This window comes from Patella vulgata, chromosome 6, assembly GCF_932274485.2.
Source record: "Patella vulgata chromosome 6, xgPatVulg1.2, whole genome shotgun sequence".
NCBI classification, from domain to species: Eukaryota; Metazoa; Mollusca; class Gastropoda; family Patellidae; genus Patella; species Patella vulgata.
The window spans coordinates 63,181,384-63,204,922 of record NC_065884.2 but is presented as its reverse complement, the minus strand read 5'-3'; the positions used below and the strand labels follow the sequence as shown (position 1 = coordinate 63,204,922).

At 36.6% G+C, this 23,539-nt stretch overlaps 1 protein-coding gene and 1 long non-coding RNA gene across 5 annotated transcripts in view; one reads left to right on the top strand and one right to left on the bottom strand.

Moving 5' to 3' along the window:
• LOC126825658 (xanthine dehydrogenase/oxidase) overlaps positions 1–15,698 on the bottom strand; it is a 35,977-nt gene extending 20,279 nt beyond the window's left edge. Inside the window, exons 1-11 of one of the 3 annotated variants that reach the window (XR_007682090.2) lie at positions 15,573–15,697; positions 13,605–13,662; positions 12,527–12,623; positions 11,459–11,567; positions 5,949–6,075; positions 4,735–4,796; positions 4,066–4,146; positions 3,137–3,199; positions 2,556–2,700; positions 1,074–1,241; positions 470–546 (exon numbers count right to left, since the gene is read on the bottom strand). Coding sequence is in view for 2 of the 3 variants with exons in the window: in XM_050555399.2 (XP_050411356.1) it covers positions 470–546; positions 1,074–1,241; positions 2,556–2,700; positions 3,137–3,199; positions 4,066–4,146; positions 4,735–4,796; positions 5,949–6,075; positions 11,459–11,567; positions 12,527–12,623; positions 13,605–13,662; positions 15,573–15,620 (1,035 nt within the window). In the remaining variant the exon portion in view is untranslated. Of the gene's footprint in view, positions 1–469; positions 547–1,073; positions 1,242–2,555; positions 2,701–3,136; positions 3,200–4,065; positions 4,147–4,734; positions 4,797–5,948; positions 6,076–11,458; positions 11,568–12,526; positions 12,624–13,604; positions 13,663–15,572 lie in introns of all 3 variants that reach the window. The other 2 variants (XM_050555399.2, XM_050555398.2) reach the window with 2 other exon arrangements.
• On the top strand, positions 10,503–19,486 carry LOC126825692 (uncharacterized). Of its 2 annotated transcripts, none has more exons than XR_007682117.2 (3): positions 10,503–10,578; positions 18,174–18,537; positions 19,346–19,486. It is a non-coding gene; the product is annotated as an uncharacterized LOC126825692 (long non-coding RNA). The 2 variants fall into 2 exon arrangements; XR_007682116.2 differs by lacking the exon at positions 10,503–10,578 and adding an exon at positions 17,231–17,298.
• Positions 19,487–23,539: the final 4,053 nt, after the last annotated feature.

Below are 23,539 nucleotides of genomic sequence, written 5' to 3'. Positions count from 1 at the left end.
ACGTACATCTCAATGCTTGGCATATGATGGTACCCATTACACAATTAAAAGTTCAACATCGACACATACGTAACATGCGCATTTGGAATGTGTGTATCAGTATTTAATGTCGCGGTGATATATACGTTTAATATAATTCGTATTAACGATGTACATGCCTCGGTATTTTTATGTATATAAACCGCATTGCTTAATATAATTCTTAATAACGATATATATATACCTCGGTATTTTTGATGTATATAAATCGTATTGCTTAATATAATTCTTAATAACGATATATATATATATATATATATATATATATATATATATATATATATATATATATACCTCGTTATTTCTGATGTATACAAACCGCAATGCTTAATATAATTCTTAATAACGATATATATATATATATACCTCGTTATTTCTGATGTATACAAACCGCAATGCTTAATATAAATCTTAATAACGACATACATACCGCGATATTTCTGATCTGATTACTGGCAAACCATTTCAACATTTCCACAACAGCTTTTAACACTCGGCATTTTTCTTCTGAAATCGATTTCAAAGGAAACTGAATCATAAAAAAATCTCGTAGACGTTTATATAGAATAGGGGACGCGGGGAGGGGGGGGGGGTAAATGAGCTAGTTTAACATGCAGTGGATTTGAGGTTTTTAGAATTATACAGTATAAGTTCTTGGTATGTTTAAATTCGACAGTGTTACCCCATCCCCACCCCAACCAGAAACACACACACACTTTCCTAAATATGCCAGTGGTTTGAGAGATTTCCCTAACGTCATTTATTCTGCTGGTTTGCGAGGATTTCCTAAAGTTAAGTATGCTGCTGGCTTGAGAGGTTTCCATAACGTTTAGTATGCTGCTGGTTTGAGAGGTTTCCATAACGTTAAGTATGCTGCTGGTTTGAGAGGTTTCCGAAACGTTAAGTATGCGGCTGGTTTGAAATGTTTCCATAACGTCAGGTATGCTGCTGTTTTGTGAGCGTTCACTGACCACAAGTAAGCTACTGGTTTGAGAGGTTTCCATAACTTCGAGTATTCTACTATTTTACATTACCTGTGGAATTATCAATGGCTTGCTGAAGGACCTCTTCTACCTTAGATAAAGTTACAGACGCACCAAATTTAATACCACCTTCAGTAGATGTTATATTTGTAAGTTCGGGAATATTAGACGCGTGGATCAATACGTCATATTTAATATTCTTAAATCTTGTTTCTATACCTTAAAAATATCAAATTATTTCTATTTTAAACTCATTATATATTTTATCTTAAATTCATGAAAAAAATACTGTTAACTCTTTGACAAGGAAAGCGTGGCTAGTTGTTGAGATGGGACGAACAATATCCGAATGACTGAATTTCTGACTGACTGACTGACTGACTGACTGACTGGATGAATGAATGAATGAATGAATGAATTCATGAGCACATGAAATGGGGTTTAACGTCCTTCTGTTCTGCACCAACAGGTCTAATGAAGATGGGAATATGCCTTACAGTGTGACATAAGGGAAATTTTCCTGGACAGCGGCTCTACGGCCTACTTTTAATTTCGAATTCTACCTGTCAATTGTTCTTTTAGGTGCATGTAAATATGTGCAAGTGACTTCGGTTTTTCATCCTATCCTATCAACTGTGGGTTGTTCCTTTGTCAGACCATTCGCCCTGTACTAGAACAATATCGGTGTGGACTACAAATTGGTAGTAAACGTAACGGATAACATTGAAGTTTCAATTCAAACAAGAGCAGACGTAAAATAGATGTCCATGTAAAATGTTATACTTAGAGTGCTCGCCATATACAAAAACAAATCAACACATGTTAGTTGTAACGAATTGTGTTACCAAGACGCTAAAACCAAGTTTCTCCTTGACTGTTAAATCTAACCATTAACTGACAAAAACTAAAGCATTTGAAGAGACCCGGGGAAGAACGATCTAAGTCACTTTTTCAGCAAACCCCAGTTTATGGCGCCATCTGGTAGCAAATTTTATAAGCTTTCTGTGGAACACTTAATTTCAGGTAAATACGATTGGAGTCACATCGAACCAAGGCCCTTCTGAAATGACCTCCCGGACAAATACGTCCATCGTACCCTTTATTTGACCTTAATTTGTCTGAAAAGTGGAAGTCAGTTCTTGTACTGGTAATTATGATTCGTATTGGACATCATTTTGAAGTTGTAATTAAACCCACTCGTTGTTCTGTTCGCGTCAAGCATTCTTGTCCAAAAATCTGTTTTGCCTTTTAGGCGAAAAGACAAAAATGTGACTCAGATCGTTCTTCCCATGGACTCTTCATGTGTATAAAGACGTCACAACGTTAAAAGGCATAAACAGGCAGCTTTATGGATGAAATTCACTAGGCTTATTAACTGCAACGTTTCAATTTCATCGTTATCAAGCAATGCAAACGTTAAAGGTACTACTAAAAAAAACAATGTTTGCACATATGAAATTTTTTATATTAGATCACTATATACACTTAAACTACTTTATTTATGTTACACATTAGTTTAATAACATTTCTTACCGATTTCTGTATTACCAATAATAATTTTAGCATCAGGGTATTTTTGTTTTAAATCTAACAATTCAGTTAATGTAGTAGGTCTGTACCATTTTACTCCATTATTATGAAACAGTAGACTCGTCTTGTGGTATTTAGCATAATTTACCTTAAAACACAGCATTTTTATTGAAAACATTGAAAAATCACATATAGATTCAATCTAAACTAAATACATGATGGAGCACTAATTTAAGTTTTGGAATTCAAACTGTATGGAAATAACCAAATAAATGGAGAGGTTGTCCTTTTAACTTTGTGTCATTGTAAGCTTGCAACGCTCCTACACAGAGAGAGAGAGAGAGAGAGAGAGAGAGAGGGGGGGAGAGAGAGAGAGAGAGAGGGGGCGTTAACGTCCACTCGACACAAACTATGTCATTTCAGGACTAACAAGTGGTTCTATTTTATTTCAATAATTCGCTTGTGCCTAGGGGTCTTTAGGAGTGGAAGGAAACCGGAGGACCCGGAGAAAACCCACAAGGTTTGACAGGCTAATTTGTAGTTTCGGGATATTTTCATTTTTGATTAGTACATGTATTACCTACCTTTAACTCTGGGGGAAATATCGGTTCCTGTGTCGGATCATAAGGTGAAATGTAAGCCTCGCTCTGAAAATATACCAAATTAGGTAATTTATTTATTTTAGGGGGGCTTTATTTGCAAATGTAATGTTTATTTATTCATTTAAAGATACATTATGGAAGATTAGATAAAGAGGCGGCAGTTCTCACTATAATAGTTAAAAACTAGATAATGTAATGGAAATTTGCTGAAAATTTCAGTCACATTAATCCACTATGAACCGAGAATTAAACGATTGAAATTTCGGCCTAGCTTCGATCATCATTACTAAAGTCGGTACGATAAAACCCATAGTCTCGATTATCCATTTTATGATTAAATCATGAATGAAAGTTGAGCAGCAAATCGGATCATAATACAATAAATATTGCAGGTTAGCGTTGACATCGATAGTTGATTATGGCCTGGATAGGTTAATTAATATCTAATTAATAATTTAGATAACATTTCAGGCCTAAAGAAAGATCTGCAATAGGCAGATTTAGCGCTTGCATAATGTATGTTTAATTATTCATTTAGATGAGGGGCTTATGCTTATACGTTGAATGTATCATGATCATAAAATCACCATATGTATATAAATAGCAATGTTATACAATCCCGTATTCAAGAAAGAATGTGTAAGTGGGCTAAACTTCTCTGACTTCGGTATTGTTGTGGGTTGCTATATATTATTTTGATTAGTGGTGTGGTATTTGTTCCCAAAGATTAAATGAAAGTTGATTTGTTCATCAATTCTGGTTTGAAATTTGACCTAGCCTACTGTGTTTACAGTAGTGTGACACCAAATCTCAAATCTTTTTTATCGGACAAATTGTCATCCCATATGACAAAATAACAGAAAATGAAACAGGATTGGTTCTTGTACGGTTATGTTTGTGATGAGGATTACCTTTTCTTCTTTGTTATCATTTTTGTTGTCATCGCCTTCATTTTTATTTCTACAACAATTTTCACCCAATGCACAGGCTTCCTAGAATAAGAAAACATATTAGCATATACTGTCATGTGCATACTGCCATGCTTTTCAATTTGTTCTAACAACTATACCAAACCTGATTTATAAACTCTGTTTTATACATTTAAGGTCGATAGCTGCTCGAACCCAGCCCAAACAAGAAATGAAGAAATGTAAAACATGTACATTCAAAGAGTTAAATGAGTGGACCTATCCTTTACCATCTACAGGCAATCTTGATTCATTACAATACATTGACTACACTAACTGACATACGTCCAATACCTTGACTGTATTTGAAACCTTTTGCCCGAGACATTGATTGTATTTGCCTCTGGGTAGTGCACGAGATTGACCATATTTTTCAGGATTTATTAGAATAATAATAATAAACAAACAAGCGGAATCAATCCGAACCATTGGTCAAATTACGAAGTTGGCGAATTAGAAAAAGTCGAGTAATCCATTTTGTTGTTCTCACTGGAGGAAATATTTTTGTAAGAATTAAATGTATGACGAAAACTGTTAAAATTGCCATTTCGTTATTTATTGAATGCATGATGAACTGAACCGTGGAATAAAAATGGCTGACAAACACTTTACCTTAGAAAAAGACCGATAACCATCCAGGATTGGTCGATATCCGGTACATCTACATAAATTACCTTAATAAAAATACATAAAATATTAATTATCCTTTAATAAAAAAAAATATCTATTTATCCTCATTTTTTATAAAAAAATATGATATTAATTATATTTTTATGGCTACATTTATACAAAAACATAACACATCAATCCTTATTTTGTAAAAATATACAAGAGTATTTAACCATATAAAAAAATCACATTAAATTATTTATGTCCTTTGAAAACAATATAAGGTTAATTACCCTTTCAGAGAAACATGTAAGATTATTCATCGCTTTTAGAAAACTATATGACATAAAATATATATGGTTGATTATCGTATTAAAATAAAGACGGGCATACAAGAAAACGTATCTCAGAGAAAGGCGATAAATGGTTCACAGCAGTAGATGCAGAGACTAAAAGAAAACAAAAAAAACCCTATTATCTCTGTTATCATAGGTATCAGATGTTCCAGGAAGAATGACTGACCAGGGAAACCTGCGCAAGGGAAGCCCTCCCTGGGGGAGTGGCCATCGACAGCATTATCCCTGTCAGCTAAAAGTAAAACAAGGGTATCCTTTCTATAATTCTCTTTTTTGTCTCTTTGTACCATCGATGGTTGGTGATTGTTCACCCTAACTTCTAGCCATGCGTCTCATTGTACCATCAATGGCCATGAGTTTCAGTGTACCATCAATGTTAAATAAATACTGTTTAAACCAATGGTTAATGATTGATTACCGTAACTGCTAAATGTTTCTATATTTATACCATCAATGGTTGATGATTGTTTACCCTACCTTCTAGCCATTTCTCTATTTATACCATCGATTGTCTACGCTACCTGCTAGATATTTATATATTTGTGCCATCGATGGTTCGAGTTTGTTAACCCTAACTTCTAGAGATTTCTCTGTTTGTGTCATCGACGGTTGAATATTGGTTGATATTTGTACCATCGATGGTAGCGGATGGTTTACTCTACGTTCTATAAATTACTCCAATTGGACTATGCGGACTGCCTACCCTACCCCCACGATATTTTCAATTTATACTATAGATCGGTTAGGATTGCTTATCCTAATTTCTAGATTTTTGTACCATAGATGGTTGGGGGTTGTTTATCTTAATTTCTAGATATTGTTCAACTTGTATCATAGATGGTTGACGATTGTCTATCCTACCTTCTAGATATTTTTCTATTTGTACCATCGATGGTTGTGGATTATTTCGTAATAACGTGTACATCGACATGACCATACCCGGTGTACAGAAACCACATTGTGATCCATGATGCTTTGCTATTTGTTCCTAAAATATATTTATACACAACATGATTGTTATCTAATTCTACAGTACTGAAATTAAATCTTTTCAATGCAAATCGTATGCCAGTTACATCGAATATCAACTCGAATTTCAAATCATTTATCCAGAACAGATGTCGATAGAGGAAAATTTGCGACAAATAAGTCCCACTACTATGTACAATCATTGCTTTGCACGATTTTTACTTTTGTTTGTATTTGTGTTGGTTTATTCATTTAAAGGGACAATAACACTCTTGCTGGCTTGACAGCTCCAGAAATTAAAAAAATAGCCTAGGTGTCTTAGTGTCTTATCTGTTGTGTAAATTATCCATTAAATCCTATTTTACTTGTCCAGAGGGTTCAAAAATATTTTTAAATCCAAGTCACATTTGAAAAGCTTTACGTCAGGCTTTTCAAATCATTTAGTTGAATTTTTCCAATTTTTTAAATTAGGTGTGTTAAGATGAAATTTGTATCATCAATTAAATGGAATATTGTAAAATAGTACAATTTGTTGACCAGAATAAAGATTGGGACATATTATTCAGTTACAACAAGAGTGGTATTGAGCCTTTAAGTTTACAATTTGAAAGATCATCAAAATATTCGGATTTTCTACTGAATTCTCTTTTTCTATGGTATAACCGATCGATAGAAAGTTTGAAAGCAGGCTCTACAAAGATGTAGAACAATATTACGTAGAATGATAAACCCGTACGTCCCCATCGGGTTATTATGCCGAATAAAAGAAACGTACACCTCATATGTGAGTTAGTTTTATTTTACGTCCGTTTCCACCGAGGTGATATCACAGACAATGCACACCGCATATGGAGTTAGAGATAATAGTATATCAAATACTGTAACCATTGTTTAAAATTGTATTATCAAACTGATTATTATATGATTATAACGATTTGAATGTCACTCTGGGTTAACCCAACGATTTTTATATTCAAAAACTTACTCCAAGTAGAGTTATATTCTTATAAAAACTGTAAAGTAATCTTTGTCACCTGTCTATACAGCTCATTAATTAACGATATTGTTGATTGTACATGTATATATATATACATTGTATATTTCATGGTAGTTAAGTGGGTAAGACGCTGGCTCGCTAGCCTGGAGGTCGGGTGTTCCATCCCTGCATTGACCGAGAAAGTTCATCCAGATTTTCCGGCGTGGTTCCCCCTTGTCAGTGATGCAGGACGGAGGGCCTGACAAGGACAGCTGCCTAGTTGTTCGGATCGGACGAAAAACCGAGATCCCGTGTACACATTGGCGTGCACTTAAAAGATCCCTTGACAGTTGGAATTCGATATAAGAGTAGGCCGTAGTGCCGAGGTTTGGGCAAAATTTCGCTCATAGCACACTGTGTGGCGTGTGCCAGTCTTCATTAGCCCAGTTCGTAGCAGAACAGTAGGAAGTTAAACCCTATTTAATTTCATTTTATTTCATTTTGAAAATGGCCTGTGATGTCTTGTTGAAACGCTGCAGTATAATAAACCAAGTGATTGTATCCATAATAAGTGTTCTAGTATTATATCATAATGCAATTGCTAAATGCCTTTCAAGGATTAGATAATAAACCTCTAAATGGCCGACACAACCTTGGTGTATTAATGGAGATCAAGTATTACAGTTTAAACATACATTATGCAAGAGCTAAATCTGCTTATTGCAACTCTTTCTTTAGGCCTGAAATGTTATCTAAATTATTAATTAGACATTAATTAACTTATCAAGACCATAATCAACTCTCGATGAAATAGATAATCGAGACTAAATTATTAATTAGACATTAATTAACTTATCCAGACCATTATCAACTCTCGATGAAATAGATAATCGAGACTATGTTTTTATAGTAATGATGATCGAGACTAGACCGAAAATTCAATCTCTAAAATCTCGGTTCACAGTGGATCAATTTGACTGAAATTTTCAGCAAATTCCCTTTACATTGTCTAGTTTTTAACTATTATAGTGAGAACTGCTAGCTCTTTATCTAATCTTCTATTTTGTATCTTTACGTTGTAAACTACGAGAACCCAACTATGAGTACGTGTCTAAACACCATATGTCAAAAACGCGACAAGTGGGTTTTTTTATTTACACAGTGCATTTATATATCATAGTCATCGAGACCAATAAAAGATACGACTTTTTTTACTGATAAAGTTATCTTATAATAACCTTAATTTTATAATGTCTGACCTACCTTATATTTTATCACGCATGTGGTGGTTTTTTTTTTTGTTTTTTTTTTTGTTTTTTTTTCAAATATGAATGACTAAGCCTTATATAAGAGACTATTCGTATTATCTGCTGGAGCTGGCTATTAATCACGCTATATAAAATCCAACTGTGCATTATAATCAAATAAATTCATATACCTGATGTTTAAACTAACGAAGCGCCAGTTACATTTGTCGCTAGAATATCAAATTTCTCACGGCTTAAAGATACATTAGTTAAGAGTTTAATAAAGAGTTGGCCATTCTTGTTATAAAAGTTCGAAAATAGATAATGTAAAATGTACTATTTGAAAATTTCATTCAAATTACTCTATTGTGAGCGAAGATATTAGCCTTAGAAGGTTTGACAATACGTGTGCGATAATTGCAACTACCGTACTGGTTGTTCGAAGCTATGTCTCGCTCGTCCATTTTTAAATTAATCAAGATATGGCTGAACCCGTTCCAATCTATTTAAAATCGGAGAAATCCGATGCCATCGAGAGTTGATTATGGCCTGGGTCAGTTAATTAATGTTTAATTAATAATTTAGATAACATTTCAGGCCTAAAGAAAGACCTGCAATAGGCAGATTTAGCTCTTGCATAATGTATGTTTAATCCACGCTCAAATTTACTCTGGTTGATTATTTAACATTTAACGAAGAAAACAAAATCAAAATACCAACACTAGATAATGTCCCGGTTTGGATTCAATCGGATTTAAAACAGATTATCATTTAATTTTCGTGGACAACAAAATGGCGGCCGGTTTATTGCATAGCAAACAGCATAGATCGATGAAATTTCAATTTAATTTCACATATCTTTGTAAATACTCAACGCAATTTAACCATTATTGGACAGGTCCATCTTTCACGTGCTTAAATCGCGCATTGGGACTTTAAACAAAAAGGAGAGAGAGAGAGAGAGCAATGGGGTTTAACGTCCACTCGACACAAACTAGGTCATTTCGGGACTAACATATGGTTCAATTTTATTTCCATAATTCGCTTGCGCGTTGGGGTCTTTAGCAGTGGGAGGAAACTGGAGGACCCGGAGAAAACCGACGAGGTTGGACAGGCGACCCTACTCCTTGTCACGTACAACCGGGGATTCGAAACCCCGCCGGCTGACTCAATGACAGACCGTATGATACAGCGCAGCGCGCACGTGCTAACCATTCGGCCATCCAACCCCCCTAAACAAAAAGGAAACAGCTATTAACTAATTGAAAAGTCAATGAAAACACTGCTTTGTTTAATTAAATATGTGGATAAATATCATTATACATGTATTATCATCGGAAAAATCCGACGTGGTTTCCCCTTGTCAGTGGTGCAAGATGGGAGGCCTGATAAGGACAGCTGTCTAGTCGTTCGGATGGGACTAATCACCGTGGTCCCGTGTATAGATTGGCATGCACGTAAAAGATCTCTAGGCAGTTGGAATTCGATATAAGAGTAGGCCATAGTGCCACTGCCCGGGAAAATGTTCCCTCAAAGCACACTGTAGCCCAGTCGAAGCAGAACAGTAGGACGTTAAAACCCATTTCATTTCATTTTCAACGGGTCTTTTCTGTTGGGTTTATTGACGTCTGTTGGCAATGATTCGCCACTGTCAATTATCATAATATCATCGACAAGCAACTTATGGTGAATATTGAATGTCAGTTCGTGGTGCACGAGGGCTTTAAATACCCGGGTTGTGGTGGGGACTGTTTTACATACACGGGTTCATCTCGATTTGAAGGTCCGGGGTTCGATCCCGCTTCCAGCCGAGAAAGTTCCCCGCGTTTTTCCGTTCTGCGTGGTGTAGGACAGAAGCCCTGACAAAGTACAGTGTCCCATTTTGGTCGGGTGAGATGAATGAAAGGGGCCCCCGTGTACACATTGGCGTGCACATAAAAGAGCCTTTGACAGTTGGAATTCGAAATAAGAGTAGGCTGTGGTGCCGCTGTTCGGGCATAATTTCCCTCATAGCACCCTTTATGACGTATGCCCGTCTTCGTTTCACCAGAAAGGTAGGATGTTAAGCCTCATTTCATTACTTCTTGCAGAAGAAACAGACCAGTTGTAGCTAGGGGAACACCACCATCGTACGTGGCGAATAGTGTGGTCTAATTACTAACCACATGTTTCATAACATGTAAATTGCACAATCGATATGTACATGTAATTCACATTATGGTCTCATCTCCCTTTACGACCTGTTCTGATTTGCTGATAACGCAATCTAGTGGTTTAGTTTTATTATCTAACCCTCCATGTAAGTACACACACAGATTTATTTTTGAAAAAAACCCAAATGACTCGGCATTCTATAAGATAAGATACTCGACAAAGAAAATTCAGCTATAAAACTTGGGCCCTGTTTCTCGAAATCTTAACTAAAGATAAAATCCAAATTTTAGTAGATACTTCAATTTTGATTGACCAAGTACTAAAATCAATCTAACACTATCCAATAAAATTACTAAAATTTGGATTTTATCGTGAAACAGGCCCCAGGGCGTAGGTTTTATCTTCGGGGACCCAAATCGGCTAAACACACATAGATAGGGTTGTTTTGTTTTACCGTAGCAATTTCATTCCAGTCCTGTCTGAAATGATGTCCATTAAAGATACATTATGTAAGATTTAGATAAAGAACTAGCCATTCTTGCTATAATAGTTCGAAAGTAGATGATGTAAAATGAATAATTTGAAAATTTCATTCAAATTACTCTATTGTAAGCGAAGATATTAGCCTTTTAAGGTTTGGCAGACGTGTGCAATAATTTCAACCACCGTACTGGTTGATCGAAGCTAAGTCTCGGTCCTCCATATTTGATTAAATCAAAGTATCGCTGAACCATTCTAATCTATTTAATATTGGAGGAATCTGGTGCCATCGAGAGTTGATTAAGGCCTGGATCAGTTAATTAATGTCTAATTAATACTTTAGAAAACATCCAGGCCTAAAGAAAGACCTGCAATAGGCAGATTTAGCTCCTGCATAATGCATGTTTAACTAACGAACAGTTTTCATATAAAACAAAATGTAACAATTTATTAGGGGTGATTTTGGTGTATCCATAACCGAACTAAATGGTTTATATGCTTGAAGATCCCCCTTCTTGGTTAAGTTAATGTATTGTCTGACCTACCTGAACTGGATGTAATCTAGTGCGAAGACTACCAATACCTTCAGTCGTTGTAACAGCTAATCCGTGTACAGAACAAACTGGTGTTAAACACGCATTAACTGAATAATGTCTGGTGAGTATATATAAGGATTGTTAATTACTATCATCGGACAAGCATCGTCCCATATGAGGGGTCAGGGTAGCTAAGTGGGTAAGATGCTGGCTAGCTAGCCTGGAGATCGGGTGTTCGATTCCTGCATTGGCCGCGAAAGTTCATCCAGATTTTCTGGCGTGGTTCCCCCTTGTCAGTGATGCAGTTCGGAACAGAACAGTAGGACGTTACATCCATGTCATTTCATTTCATTTCCATAGTCCCATATGTCCCCCCACTTTCTTATACCTTTTGGGGCGTGGAAGTGGTCCGCAAACGCTATCCATCGTGTTGTTCTTGCGGTACGATTAACCTGAAACATGGTGTTCCTTGGACAATAGCTCATCGATATGATGTCACACCCAGTTCATGGTCCATAGTAAGGTGGTAACCTACTTATTGGACAATGAGTATCATAACACGCCAGCTACGAGAACATTATAAAACACTTGTTTTGAGAAAGAGGTGACATGGCAGTTTCAAACTAAAGCATTGCCAAGAGAGTATAGTCGGCGAATCACCGGTAAAATCGTGATTTTGTCCCACCGCTGTACGTGTGTGTGGTCGACTCATTAACCTCGCATTCCTTATATGCACTGCTGGGGTATGGAAGCTCGGTCAGTGTAGTGTTGGCTCACTAACCAGGAGGTCCTCGGTTTGATCCCGATTTTTCAGCCGCGTTTCCCGCTTGTCAGGGGACTAGCAGTTTGGAAAGGACGAACAATAGAGGTATTGTGTATGTCACTGCCAGCACGTTAAACATTCCTGGAAGTTGGAAATCTAAATATGAATTCTCTGGACAAATTTTCCCTCATAGGACACGCCATGGAGTATGCACAATTAAACATACGAGTTTGTCTCGGCACCAAGGCTCCCAACTTCTCCTAATACATCTTTAAAAATGACCCAGAAATAAGATTTTAGTTTGAAAAGGATACAGTATGGTTCTATTCTCCTCATCGTATTTGGAAATCATAACAGTGCATGCTCCACATCCTCCTTCACCACAGACCAGCTTGGCACCAGTAAGTTGTACTTATTTTTAATCAAGGTAATTGTTTTGTTTTTAAAATCGAGTCTGTGTTAGAAGCTCGTCGATATAATTTAAATGCTGATATACAAGCATCCGAAAAACAATAGCAAATGAAATCATCACGTTAATTAATATCCAGTGACGGATTCGTGTAGATTCCCACTGTGTATCCACGTGACATGCAGGTGATTCCAAAGTATATTTGGTACATTCCAAAGTATATTTGGTACATTCCAAAGTATATTCTGGTACTTTCAAAAATATATTTTGTTTCATACAGAAGTATATTATTGTACTTTCAGAAATATATTATGTTACTTACAGAATTATATTCTTGTACTTTCTGAAATATGTTACTCACAGATGTATATTCCTGTACTTTCAGAATTATATTTTGTTATTTACAGTAGTATATTCTTTTATTTTCAGAAATATATTATGTTACTTACAGAAGTATATTCTGGTACTTTCAGAAATATATTGTTATTTACAGAAATATATACTTATTCTAAAAGAAAATGATTATGTTACTTGCACAAGTTTATTCTGATACTTTCAGAAATATATTACAGAAGTATATTCTTGTACATTCTAGTAGTATGAGTATATTCTAGTTAATTTCAGAAGTACATTCTTGTACTTTCAGAAATATACTCGGGTAATTTCTGAATATTCAAGTACTTTCTAAACTATACTGTGGTACTTTCAGAAGTATACACGGGTGCTTCTGAACTACACTTTTATGTGGTTCTAAAAACATAATCTTGTTTTAAACTCTGAAGTAAACAGTCGACTGTTGAACACATAATATTGGCTTTTTCTACGAACTTAAGCAATTAACACATGGATTGTTATACAATACTTTGCTACCGAACACATGATTTAGACATAGTTGAGTTATCATGTAACCCTGTATGTTTTGTATCTGTGTTAATATTTATCAAAAACACCAATAAGACCATGCCATAAATATAAAAAGATACATTTTGTTCTAAGATATTGTAGAAGGGAGCATGTTGGATCAGGATCATGTTCTATCGTCTGTCAAAATAAAATACAAGAAAACATGAATCAGCTGATTAAATACTAAGTCGAGATAATTAAGTGGAGCGCTCGAGATACTAAGTGGAGCGCTCGAGATAATATAAGCGAACACGTCTCAACCGATGCTTTAAGCTATATAATTTTGTGCATAATTTGATGATAAACTAGTAGAATAAAGATATTCATTGGTTCGTTTTTACAGAATATCTTTATTTTGCAAGTTTATCATTAAATAATGCACAAAATTATACAGCTTAAAACATCGGTTGAGACATGTTGATTGTATTATCTCGAGTGCGCGACTTAATTATCACGAGCGCTCGACTTAACTTTCTCGAGCGCTCAACTTAACTTTCTCGAGCGCTCGACTTAGTATCTCAGGCGCTTGACTTAGTGTCTCGAGCGCTCGATTTAATATCTCGAGCGCTCGAAATATTTTTTTTTTTTGCGTGTCCTAAATCAGACACCGTAATCAACAGAACCCTCGCTTGTTATATGTCCCAAAAACGAAATTCTACTCGCCTCTGCTGAACACAGCAACAAATTTTAAAACATGCGTATATCTCTTATTTTATCGTGGAGCTATAAATATATTTATTGAATTATGTGAAATTTATTTTTTTCCATTCAACAAACATTATATGATAAATAGGCTTGTCAAATACAACGGCTCTGCAAACATTATCTCATAACCCGAACTCACCTACGATAGAATGGGGTATTGCAAATAATCAAATAGTTATAAAAGGAGATTTGAAACTATATATGAAAGAAGCGTCTTTGTTGGTAATAAATGGCTGATTTTATTATGCCTGACATAGTATGACAGGTTTTGTTGTCCCGAACACTGTGTAACAAGTAGAGAATATCTGTTTTGAACTTAGTTGCATAGCAATGAACAGTTTTCTACAACTCTTTGCCTCTTTGGCCCAACGCATGCATACATTAAAGGTTTATTTTATGCAAGGGTGATTAGTGTTTGCAAGACGTCTCTTTATAAAACTTCTTCTTAATAACACATCATAATTATAGCAAGGTTTGGGGATACTCGAAAATCTTTTGGAATGTAGCACCACACGGACAGATGAGCATATTCCTGAAAATCCCTCTCTGGCCATTGCTGGATAGGCTTTTGATACTTGGGCTTTTGGGGAGTGCGTCTATTCTTTCTGTTCAATCAAATCTATCCCAAGTACAGCAACACGACAGCCATTCATTTAATCTGGGGTCTTCCCAAAAACTTTGGACAGTGATTTAATTAAGCTATTAAAACGGTAAAAGTATTGTTCGTCTCCATACAGTATTGTTTACATTGTATCCGTTTAGATAGCCTCGTTTATCACGTAATTAGTTTTTCTGCAATATTCTGCTATGCAATGGTTAAATAGGCGTAATTAAATCGTGAGTCATGACGTACCGTTATGTAAACATATTTGGTCCGATTTGGAGCACTATTTAAAGCGTAATAATATTGTTACGCAGTTAGCTATTGGTTGTTAATCGGACTATAGTATTGGCCAGTCATAATTTGGAACAGAAATTTGCTTCCATTACAGCAGTGTTAAGTGAGATTAGCTCTAATCAAACGAAACACTGCGAGGAGTATGACAGTTGAGGGGTTTTGAAAATATTTTGATGAACTCTTTGTTGTGAAAAACCCCACCAGAGGCTAACATCATGTGGACTACAATTTCATAAAGTAGGATAATAAAATAAGCTACGGAGGTTCTACGAAAAGCCCCTAAATGTTGCTATTTTTTTGTTTTAAAGCCCCCAAATGTTGCCATGTCCATTTCCAAATTAGACCTAGCTCATTTTATAGCCCATTCGTGGTAAATGATACATGTTTTCTCGCAGATTACATTACTTTAAACAAATGTTTCTTATTTAAAACAAGATTTTCTTACCTGCACCCCATTTACATAGAAAACGAGAAGATCGTTCGATTTGTCCATGACCTAACTACAGCTAATGTTATCCGTAACTGACAGTAATGTATGCAATAAAGCGGGTTAGTTATTTGTTGCGGTATGCATTAACACGTGACCATATCACTAGATGATAGCATATATGATAAAACATTATAGAAAACAAAATACTGGTTACATTATAAACTATGCAGGATGTCAGATAGAGCGGAACACAATATTGTTAAAGATGAGTTCCCGCGTACAAACTGGGTGATTTAATGGTATATATGGACTAAAAACATATTCAAACTAATTAATTTGTCATAACTTTGCTTCAAATCCTTCTCAATCATTGTAATTGCGAAGGAATGTCCTGCTATAAAAATTCGATCAAGCCAGGTCATGTTTACGTCACGTGACTTAACTCACTTGGAAGTCAGAGGAGAATTCATTGCATACATAAGACGATGTTGTTTTTAATCGCTTACTATTTATTACAAATATCGAATCCTAATTAAATTCTCGGATTATCCACTACCCGCGTCTTTTTCCGTCATTTTTATCTCAGAAAGTGTTGTACGTCTAACTCTTATAAAGTTTATCAACTTGTACATCAAACGTTCAATGTTCGCGTGTGACCTTTGACATCACGCGTGCAGAAGTTCCTAATCGTCGGTCTGTTGATTAGGGGAATCCGGTATTTTTCTAGTAAGATTGGATATCTATACTTTCCATATATACCTAAATTACCATACTTTTATTGGACATTACCACCCGATAAATACTTTTCTTGGAACGCATCTTTAAGTGTCTCATAAGTTTCATTTCAAGTGGCAACACGCTATTATAGGTAGACCGGTGTCCTGCGACGTTACATGATTTTTTTTTCTGATGCCCGCTGTCTGGGAAAAATGTCCCTCATAGCACACTGTATGGCGTATGTCCGTCTTCATTAGCCCAGTTCGGAGCAGAACAGTAGGAAGTTAAACCCCATTTCATTTCATTCCATTTCCGATGCCCCTATATTTGACTGGTTTTGGGCCACGACAATTCAGAGAAAACCATGAAAAAAAAATATTACCATGTTTCAGAAGGTGCACTTTGGCTAAAATGGCGCCCCATAGGATCCTCTATTAGAATAGGGTGAGAAACTTCAAGGCCCTTTTATGTATGCAAACACCCCTTGGCTCCTGGACTAATTGTTACATAATTGTGTTTTAAACAACAATTATCTTTTCTCTGTCTTATTAAGAGTTCATGTGTGTAAGCTAATGTGTATAATCAGCATTTTGTCCTACAGATACAAGGGTCCGGAAACCCCAAGATTTTATTAACGCAGGAGTAACTAGATTTGGGATACAACCCATTTTTCAAACTGATTGTGAAGAAATAAAATGGGGCTAAACGTCCCACGATCCTATACCAACTGGGTATACGCCATACAGTATGTTATGGGGGACATTGTTTCTAGGCAATGGGGCTGCCCGTCCTCATTAGTGCAGTCGGAGCAGAACAGTAGGACATTAAACCACATTTCATTTCATAGATTATATAACTTTTGGATAACGATTAGTTAATTAGTGGTCATTAATTATCAGGACAGGAAGCGGAGGGAGGGAGTGTGATAATAAATGACTACATAATTACATATACGTACGTATAAATATCTCGTTGGTTCATATCTACATCATCAGTTTGATTAACTCTTCAAATAACATACAAGGTAAGTTGAACTTAACACTTGTCATAGAGACATAATGGACAAATTATCTTGTAAAATTGAATTTACTGCGATTTTATCAATTAGAGCCGAAGTTTTTAACCCGGTCGGGACCACGGTTGGTAAGTGGGGAAGACGCTTGCTCGCTAGCCTGGAGGTCGCGTGTTCGATCCTTGCATTGGTTTCCCCTTGTCAGTGGTGCAGGACGGAGGGCCCCGGCAAGGAAAACTGTCTAGTATATATTGGCGTCCACGTAAAAGATCCCTTGGCATTGGAATTCGATATAGGAGTAGACCATAGTGCCGCTGCCCGGGCAAAATTTCCCTCATAGCACATTGTATGGCGTATGCCCGTCTTCATTAACCCAGTATAGGAGCAGAACAATAGGACGCTAAACCCCATTTCATTTCATTTAACCAGGTCGTTTACCAGACCCTAGAGATCTCCTCTTTAACGATTAGATACTGAATTTCCTTTTATTAATGGCACGGTTTTATATAAAGACTGTTAAGCGGATTGTAGTATCAAAATAACCTCATATACAGTACAATTATTATTACTTTATTTGTCTACTGGAGATAAATATGGTGGTGTGAAATCAACAGAAATCCACGGAAACTAAAAATGACCATAACCTGACGGATTTGAAAAAATATAAATATGGTGGTGTGAAATCAACAGAAATCCACGGAAACTAAAAATGACCATAACCTGACGGATTTGAAAAAATATTTGTACATGAATGTTTTCTTGTTACTATAGTACTTTTTATAGTTTTTTTAGCTGTGTGTGTAACATTGATTCTGGCTATGTTGGGGTATTCATCGTGATTTGACGAATAAATAAAAATTATACACCAGCTTTGTTCTCTTTTTCAGATGATGAAATTCGTTGTTGCCACTTTTGCCTGTGTATTGGCCGTCTCCATGGCTGTTCCCATGGGAGGTTTGGGGATGTACGGCGCTGGTTTAGGAATGTATGGACCTTGGTCCGGAATGTACGGTGGCCTAGGAATGTATGGCGGACTCGGAATGTACGGAGGTCTTGGAATGTATGGCGGCCTTGGTGGTCTAGGGATGTACGGAGCTGGTATGGGACTGTACGGAGCTGGTATGGGTATGTACGGAGCTGGTCTGTACCCGGGAATGATGATGGGAGGAATGTACCCAGGAATGTTGGCTGGTATGAACTCTTATGCTGGTATGATGGGAACTCAGTTTGGTAATGTCAACAATAACAACAGTAAGTATTTTACATATATACATGAAGAGCGACCTTTTGGATCAGGAACTGGTCTTCAAGTGCTACTGATCTTGTTCTTGTTGTTCTTCTTGGCGGTGGCGCTCTCCGAAAAAAGACTAAGACTCCGCGAATTCATGTACGATCGACATGGAACTTGGCATGTTTGTTCCTTGGACAATTGGACAATTACATGCACTACGTTTTTTGATATGACGTCACATTTATAAGATGATGTGATGACGTCAGAGTCAGTTCCGGATCCATATTCAGTGGTACTTTAAAGAGTGACTCTTCCCGCTTGAAAGTTTATCTGATAATATAAATGTTGGGAAGTCCCGTGTACACATTGGCGTGCACGTAAAAGATCCCTTGACAGTTGGAATTCGATATAAGAGTAGGTCATAGTGCCGCTAGCCTGGCAAAATTTCCCTCATAGCACACTGTATGGTGTATGCCTATCTTCATTGTCTCAGTTCGGAGCAGAACAGTAGGACGTTAAACCCGATTTCATTTCATTTCCTTAAACGTTGGATCTTACACTAAAGTCTCGAACAAATATAGCAATCATTTACCACTTAATTGTGTCGAATGTCCAGCAATTCTTTTCGTACACTGCCTAAACCATGATTAGGGAACGAAATTCTTCCAACGAATCTGAAAATATAAAGCGATGCTATACGAAACCGAAATTGTGTGATAGCTTCGAGTGCCTTATTTTTCTTTACGATGACAATTTTGTAACATGTCACCCCTGTGAAACAGATAAGAATTGTGTTTAACATATTTTCATATATTTTCTTTCTTTCAGTTGATACCACGGTTTAAAAGTCATATCACCACGTTCATAAAACATACCATTCATTTTTATCAAGAAAAGTGTCGGCATTATTTCTCTTATTATTATCATTAGAATAAATAAATTAAATGTTCATCAACAATTAAAATTGAATTTATGTCTGTTTTATTTAATCCTTTATATCCCCGATCCTTTTAATTAATCCTTTATTTCCCCGTTCTTTTTAATTAATCCTTTATTTCCCCGTTCTTTTTAAAGTCTATGCGCGTAGAATCAATCCGATTAAAAACAGTCCATTGGTGGAGGATTGTTGCGAAGATTACGGGTGGGCTGACTTTTGGCCATAACCCGAATATATTGTCTGCGGAGGGTACCTTATTTTGAAGGGGTTGGTCTAGAGTGTCGCGCTTCGACCTCAAGCTGTCCTGTCACCTCTGGTTTGCGGTCATGATTTGCATCCCTGTTGTGAGTGTATGTGGCTTGGAGATGATTTGCATCCCTGTTGTGAGTGTATGTGGCTTGGAGACAGGGGCGAATACAGGAAAGACCTCTGAGCATGCGCAAAGATAATAAAAATAAGACAACTTGCGTGCGCTATTACCCTCTTTGTAAATACGGAATTGATATTCCTTTTAGATATTCAACAGTATTGTTGTTCTTAAGCAGTTCCCCAAAGGGTTCTTTGATTGGCACGTTAATGTATACTCGGGACCTCGGTTGTTTGTCCCGTACGAACGACTAGATGTAAGTCCTTACAAGGCCCTTTGCCACTGTCTAAAGAAAACCTCGAGTACCTATCTCGGCCAACATCGAGATCGAACTCGGGTCATCCGCGGGTTATAGTGGACCAGCGGCATACTCGCTTAACATATAAGTCTTGACAAAATGGTGGCAAACATGTATACAGTGCCGCAATGTGTATTCCAAATCTGGCCCAAAAATTGAATTGTGAGTTTTCGGTAACGGAACTTGCAAATATTGTCATTGGTAATGAAAGTATTTCTGGTGATTTCTGTGAGTGCTAAAACGTAGATTTCTACACTTCGACCAATAGTCTATCATGCCATGAAACTAAAATAGCAAAATGGCCGCCGAAAATGAGGTCAGATCGCACGTAACCTGTTCTTGATAGAAGAGAACATCGAAAACTACCTTCATGCCAAATTGTCACTATTTTTGGGATTGAGAATTCAATTCCGGAATGTTCAATCGAGTACCCCCCACCCCACCCTAGACAACGGGCTAGTAATTGTATCTGGCTTTGAGCAGAACCCTGTGCACATTATAAGAATGCAAAATTATGTCATAGATGATGTTTATTATGTTATAAGTGATGTTAATTATGTTATAAGTGATGTTAATTATGTTATAAATAATGCAAGAAATAGCTAAACAATTTCATAAGAGAATTTTGTATTTCTAATCTGTGTTGAAACCATGGTATTGCAATTCAAATGACTTTATAATAAGTGATGTTAATTATGTTATAAGTGATGTTAATTATGTTATAAATAATGCAAGAAATAGCTAAACAATTTCATAAGAGAATTTTGTATTTCTAATCTGTGTTGAAACCGTGGTATTGCAATTCAAATGACTTTATAATAATGCCCATTTTATTGATGAAACACACCTTGTGATCTACAGCGCACGTGATATCATTTATATGAATTAATTAAACAGAAAATAAATCTTAATCTCATTTTCAAACATAAACTTCCTTAATTCATATGTAAAAATACCTTTTTTTTAAATGCAAAGCTAGTATATTCGGGTAATATGAAACCTGAACATTAGTGGTGTCAAACCCCATATCTTTTCGTTTCACGTTAAAATGTGGAGTGAATGGTAAAGTGGTGAACTTTATACATGCTTTTTGGCAAGTCGTTGCCAGGTTGGCCGCCGCCAAAGAGATGAGAATTACCATTAAGAGGTCAATATCGAAATCAAAAGTGAACTGTGGTTATTCATTTTACTAAAGGGAGATAACTCAAACAAAACCGAATTGGCTCAGACTAGCAATTATTTGCCCATTGACTTCAATATTAAATGGCTGTAACATCACAGGCTGTAGCTTTTTGCTCAACATTCCATTGGTTCCAATCTTTATATGCACACAGGGAACGGCATTTGGCAATCTCCTCATCATAATTTTGTAGAGTGTTGACCTTATAGATTTTTTGCTACGAGGATTTGATGTCGACTGGGGTCAAGATGTCACCTCCGACACAATGATTGCTGTGCAGAAAGACACTTTACACCATCTATCCGTCCGTTGTAATATCATTAATATTACCCAAAACTGCTATGAAATTGCAAATTTGGTCCCTTTTCATTAGTTCTAGACCAAAAAGTCAATCAATAAATGCAGGAAAAGGGGAGAAAAAAATTAAAGGAAAATTGTCTATTTATAACTGGCACTACCTTCATGAACGGTGTAAAATATTCAAACGTTTTTTTTTCAATCTGATAAACATTGTTAGCTCTAGAGTGACCATAAACTGAAAACGTGATTTTTCGTACAATCAAGGGCCATAATTCAGCAAGTTACGATCCAATATTCGCGTGTTTTGAAAGGAACCAAGATATTTGGGTTATAAACATGCATTTCAAGTTTCATCAAAATCAAATCTAGAGTGCCCACAAGCTAGAAACGTGATTTTTCGTACAATCGGGGGCCATATGGTCGGATATATGCCAATATCGAAAAGAATCGAGATCCTTCGGAGATAGACCTATATTTTAAGTTTCGACAAAATCGAATATGTGACAAGGAGTAGGATCGCCTGTCCAACCTCGTGGGTTTTCTCTGGGTCCTCCCACTGCTAAAGACCCCGCCGCGCAAGCGATTTATGGAAATAAAATTGAACCATATGTTAGTCCCGAAATGACCTAGTTTGTGTCGAGTGGACGGTAAACTCTCTCTCTATCTCTCTCGTCCTTCGGATGAGACGAAAAACCGAGGTCCCGTGTATACATTAGAATGCACGTAAAAGATCCCCTGGCAGTTGGAATTCGATATAAGAGTAGGCGATAGTGCCGCTGCCCGGGCAAAATTTCCCTCATAGCACACTGTATGGCGTATGCCCGTCTTCATTAGCCCAGTATAGGAGCAGAACAGTAGGACGTTAAACCCCATTTCATTTCATTCCATTTCCGATGCCCCTATATTTGACTCTCTCTCTCTCTCTCTCTCTGGCCAGTTTTAGATATTCGTGGCAGTTGCTTGGCGTTTCCGGTTCAAACATAAACAAAAATCAAAAATAAGACTTAAAAAAAACCTGACACCCAAAGGTGTAACACAGGATTTAATATCCAACACTCATCTTATTTATGCCACTTGTTCGAACCTAAAACCACCTGAAATAACCAGGTATTCGTTTTTGTAAAAAGGGAAATAACTCCAACATGCTTGCCTATCAGCGTTTCCACTGGCATTGAACATCAGGACTCAGTTATTTGCACAGTGACTTCAATGTTAAATGGCTGTAACATCACAGGTTATAGCTTTTTGATCAACATTCCGTTGGTTCCAATCTTAATAGGAACATAGGGGACCGCATTTTGCAAATTCCTCATCTTAATGTCGTAGGAGGTTGACCGTTTAGATTCTTTGCTACGAGGATTTGATGTTGACTGGGTTCAAAATGTCACTTCCGACACATTGATTGCTCTGCAGAAAGATACATTACACCCCTATCCCTACGTTGTAATATCATCAGTATTACCCAAAATTTGACCCCTCTTCTCCATTTATAGACGAAAAAGTAAACCACAGGAAAATACATGTGGTTAAGCTCCTGACCTTATTATATACCAATCCGTAATCGTACACATGGCTTGCATATATACAACATGTAGTGTGATCTACAGTTGGCGATATGATTATAAAATATGTGTCCATGTTCTTATTGTCCGGTTATGTGAGTGACGGGAGTGCTTTGAATTTGTGCTCGTGTATAATTTTCGTACTCTTGTGTATACTTTTGTATATTGTATGGTATTATGAAAAACAACTATCACCAGTAATGAATCTACACCCACTTACTATTGTACCAGACATCCCCGGTTTATCTATAACTGAGGCTGTTCAGTGTACAAATACTGTACGTTGACCAACCTTCTATCTATCCAAATACCCACTTACTACTGCACCAAGCATCCCCAGTTTATCTCTAATCACCAAAACACACACTCACTACTGTA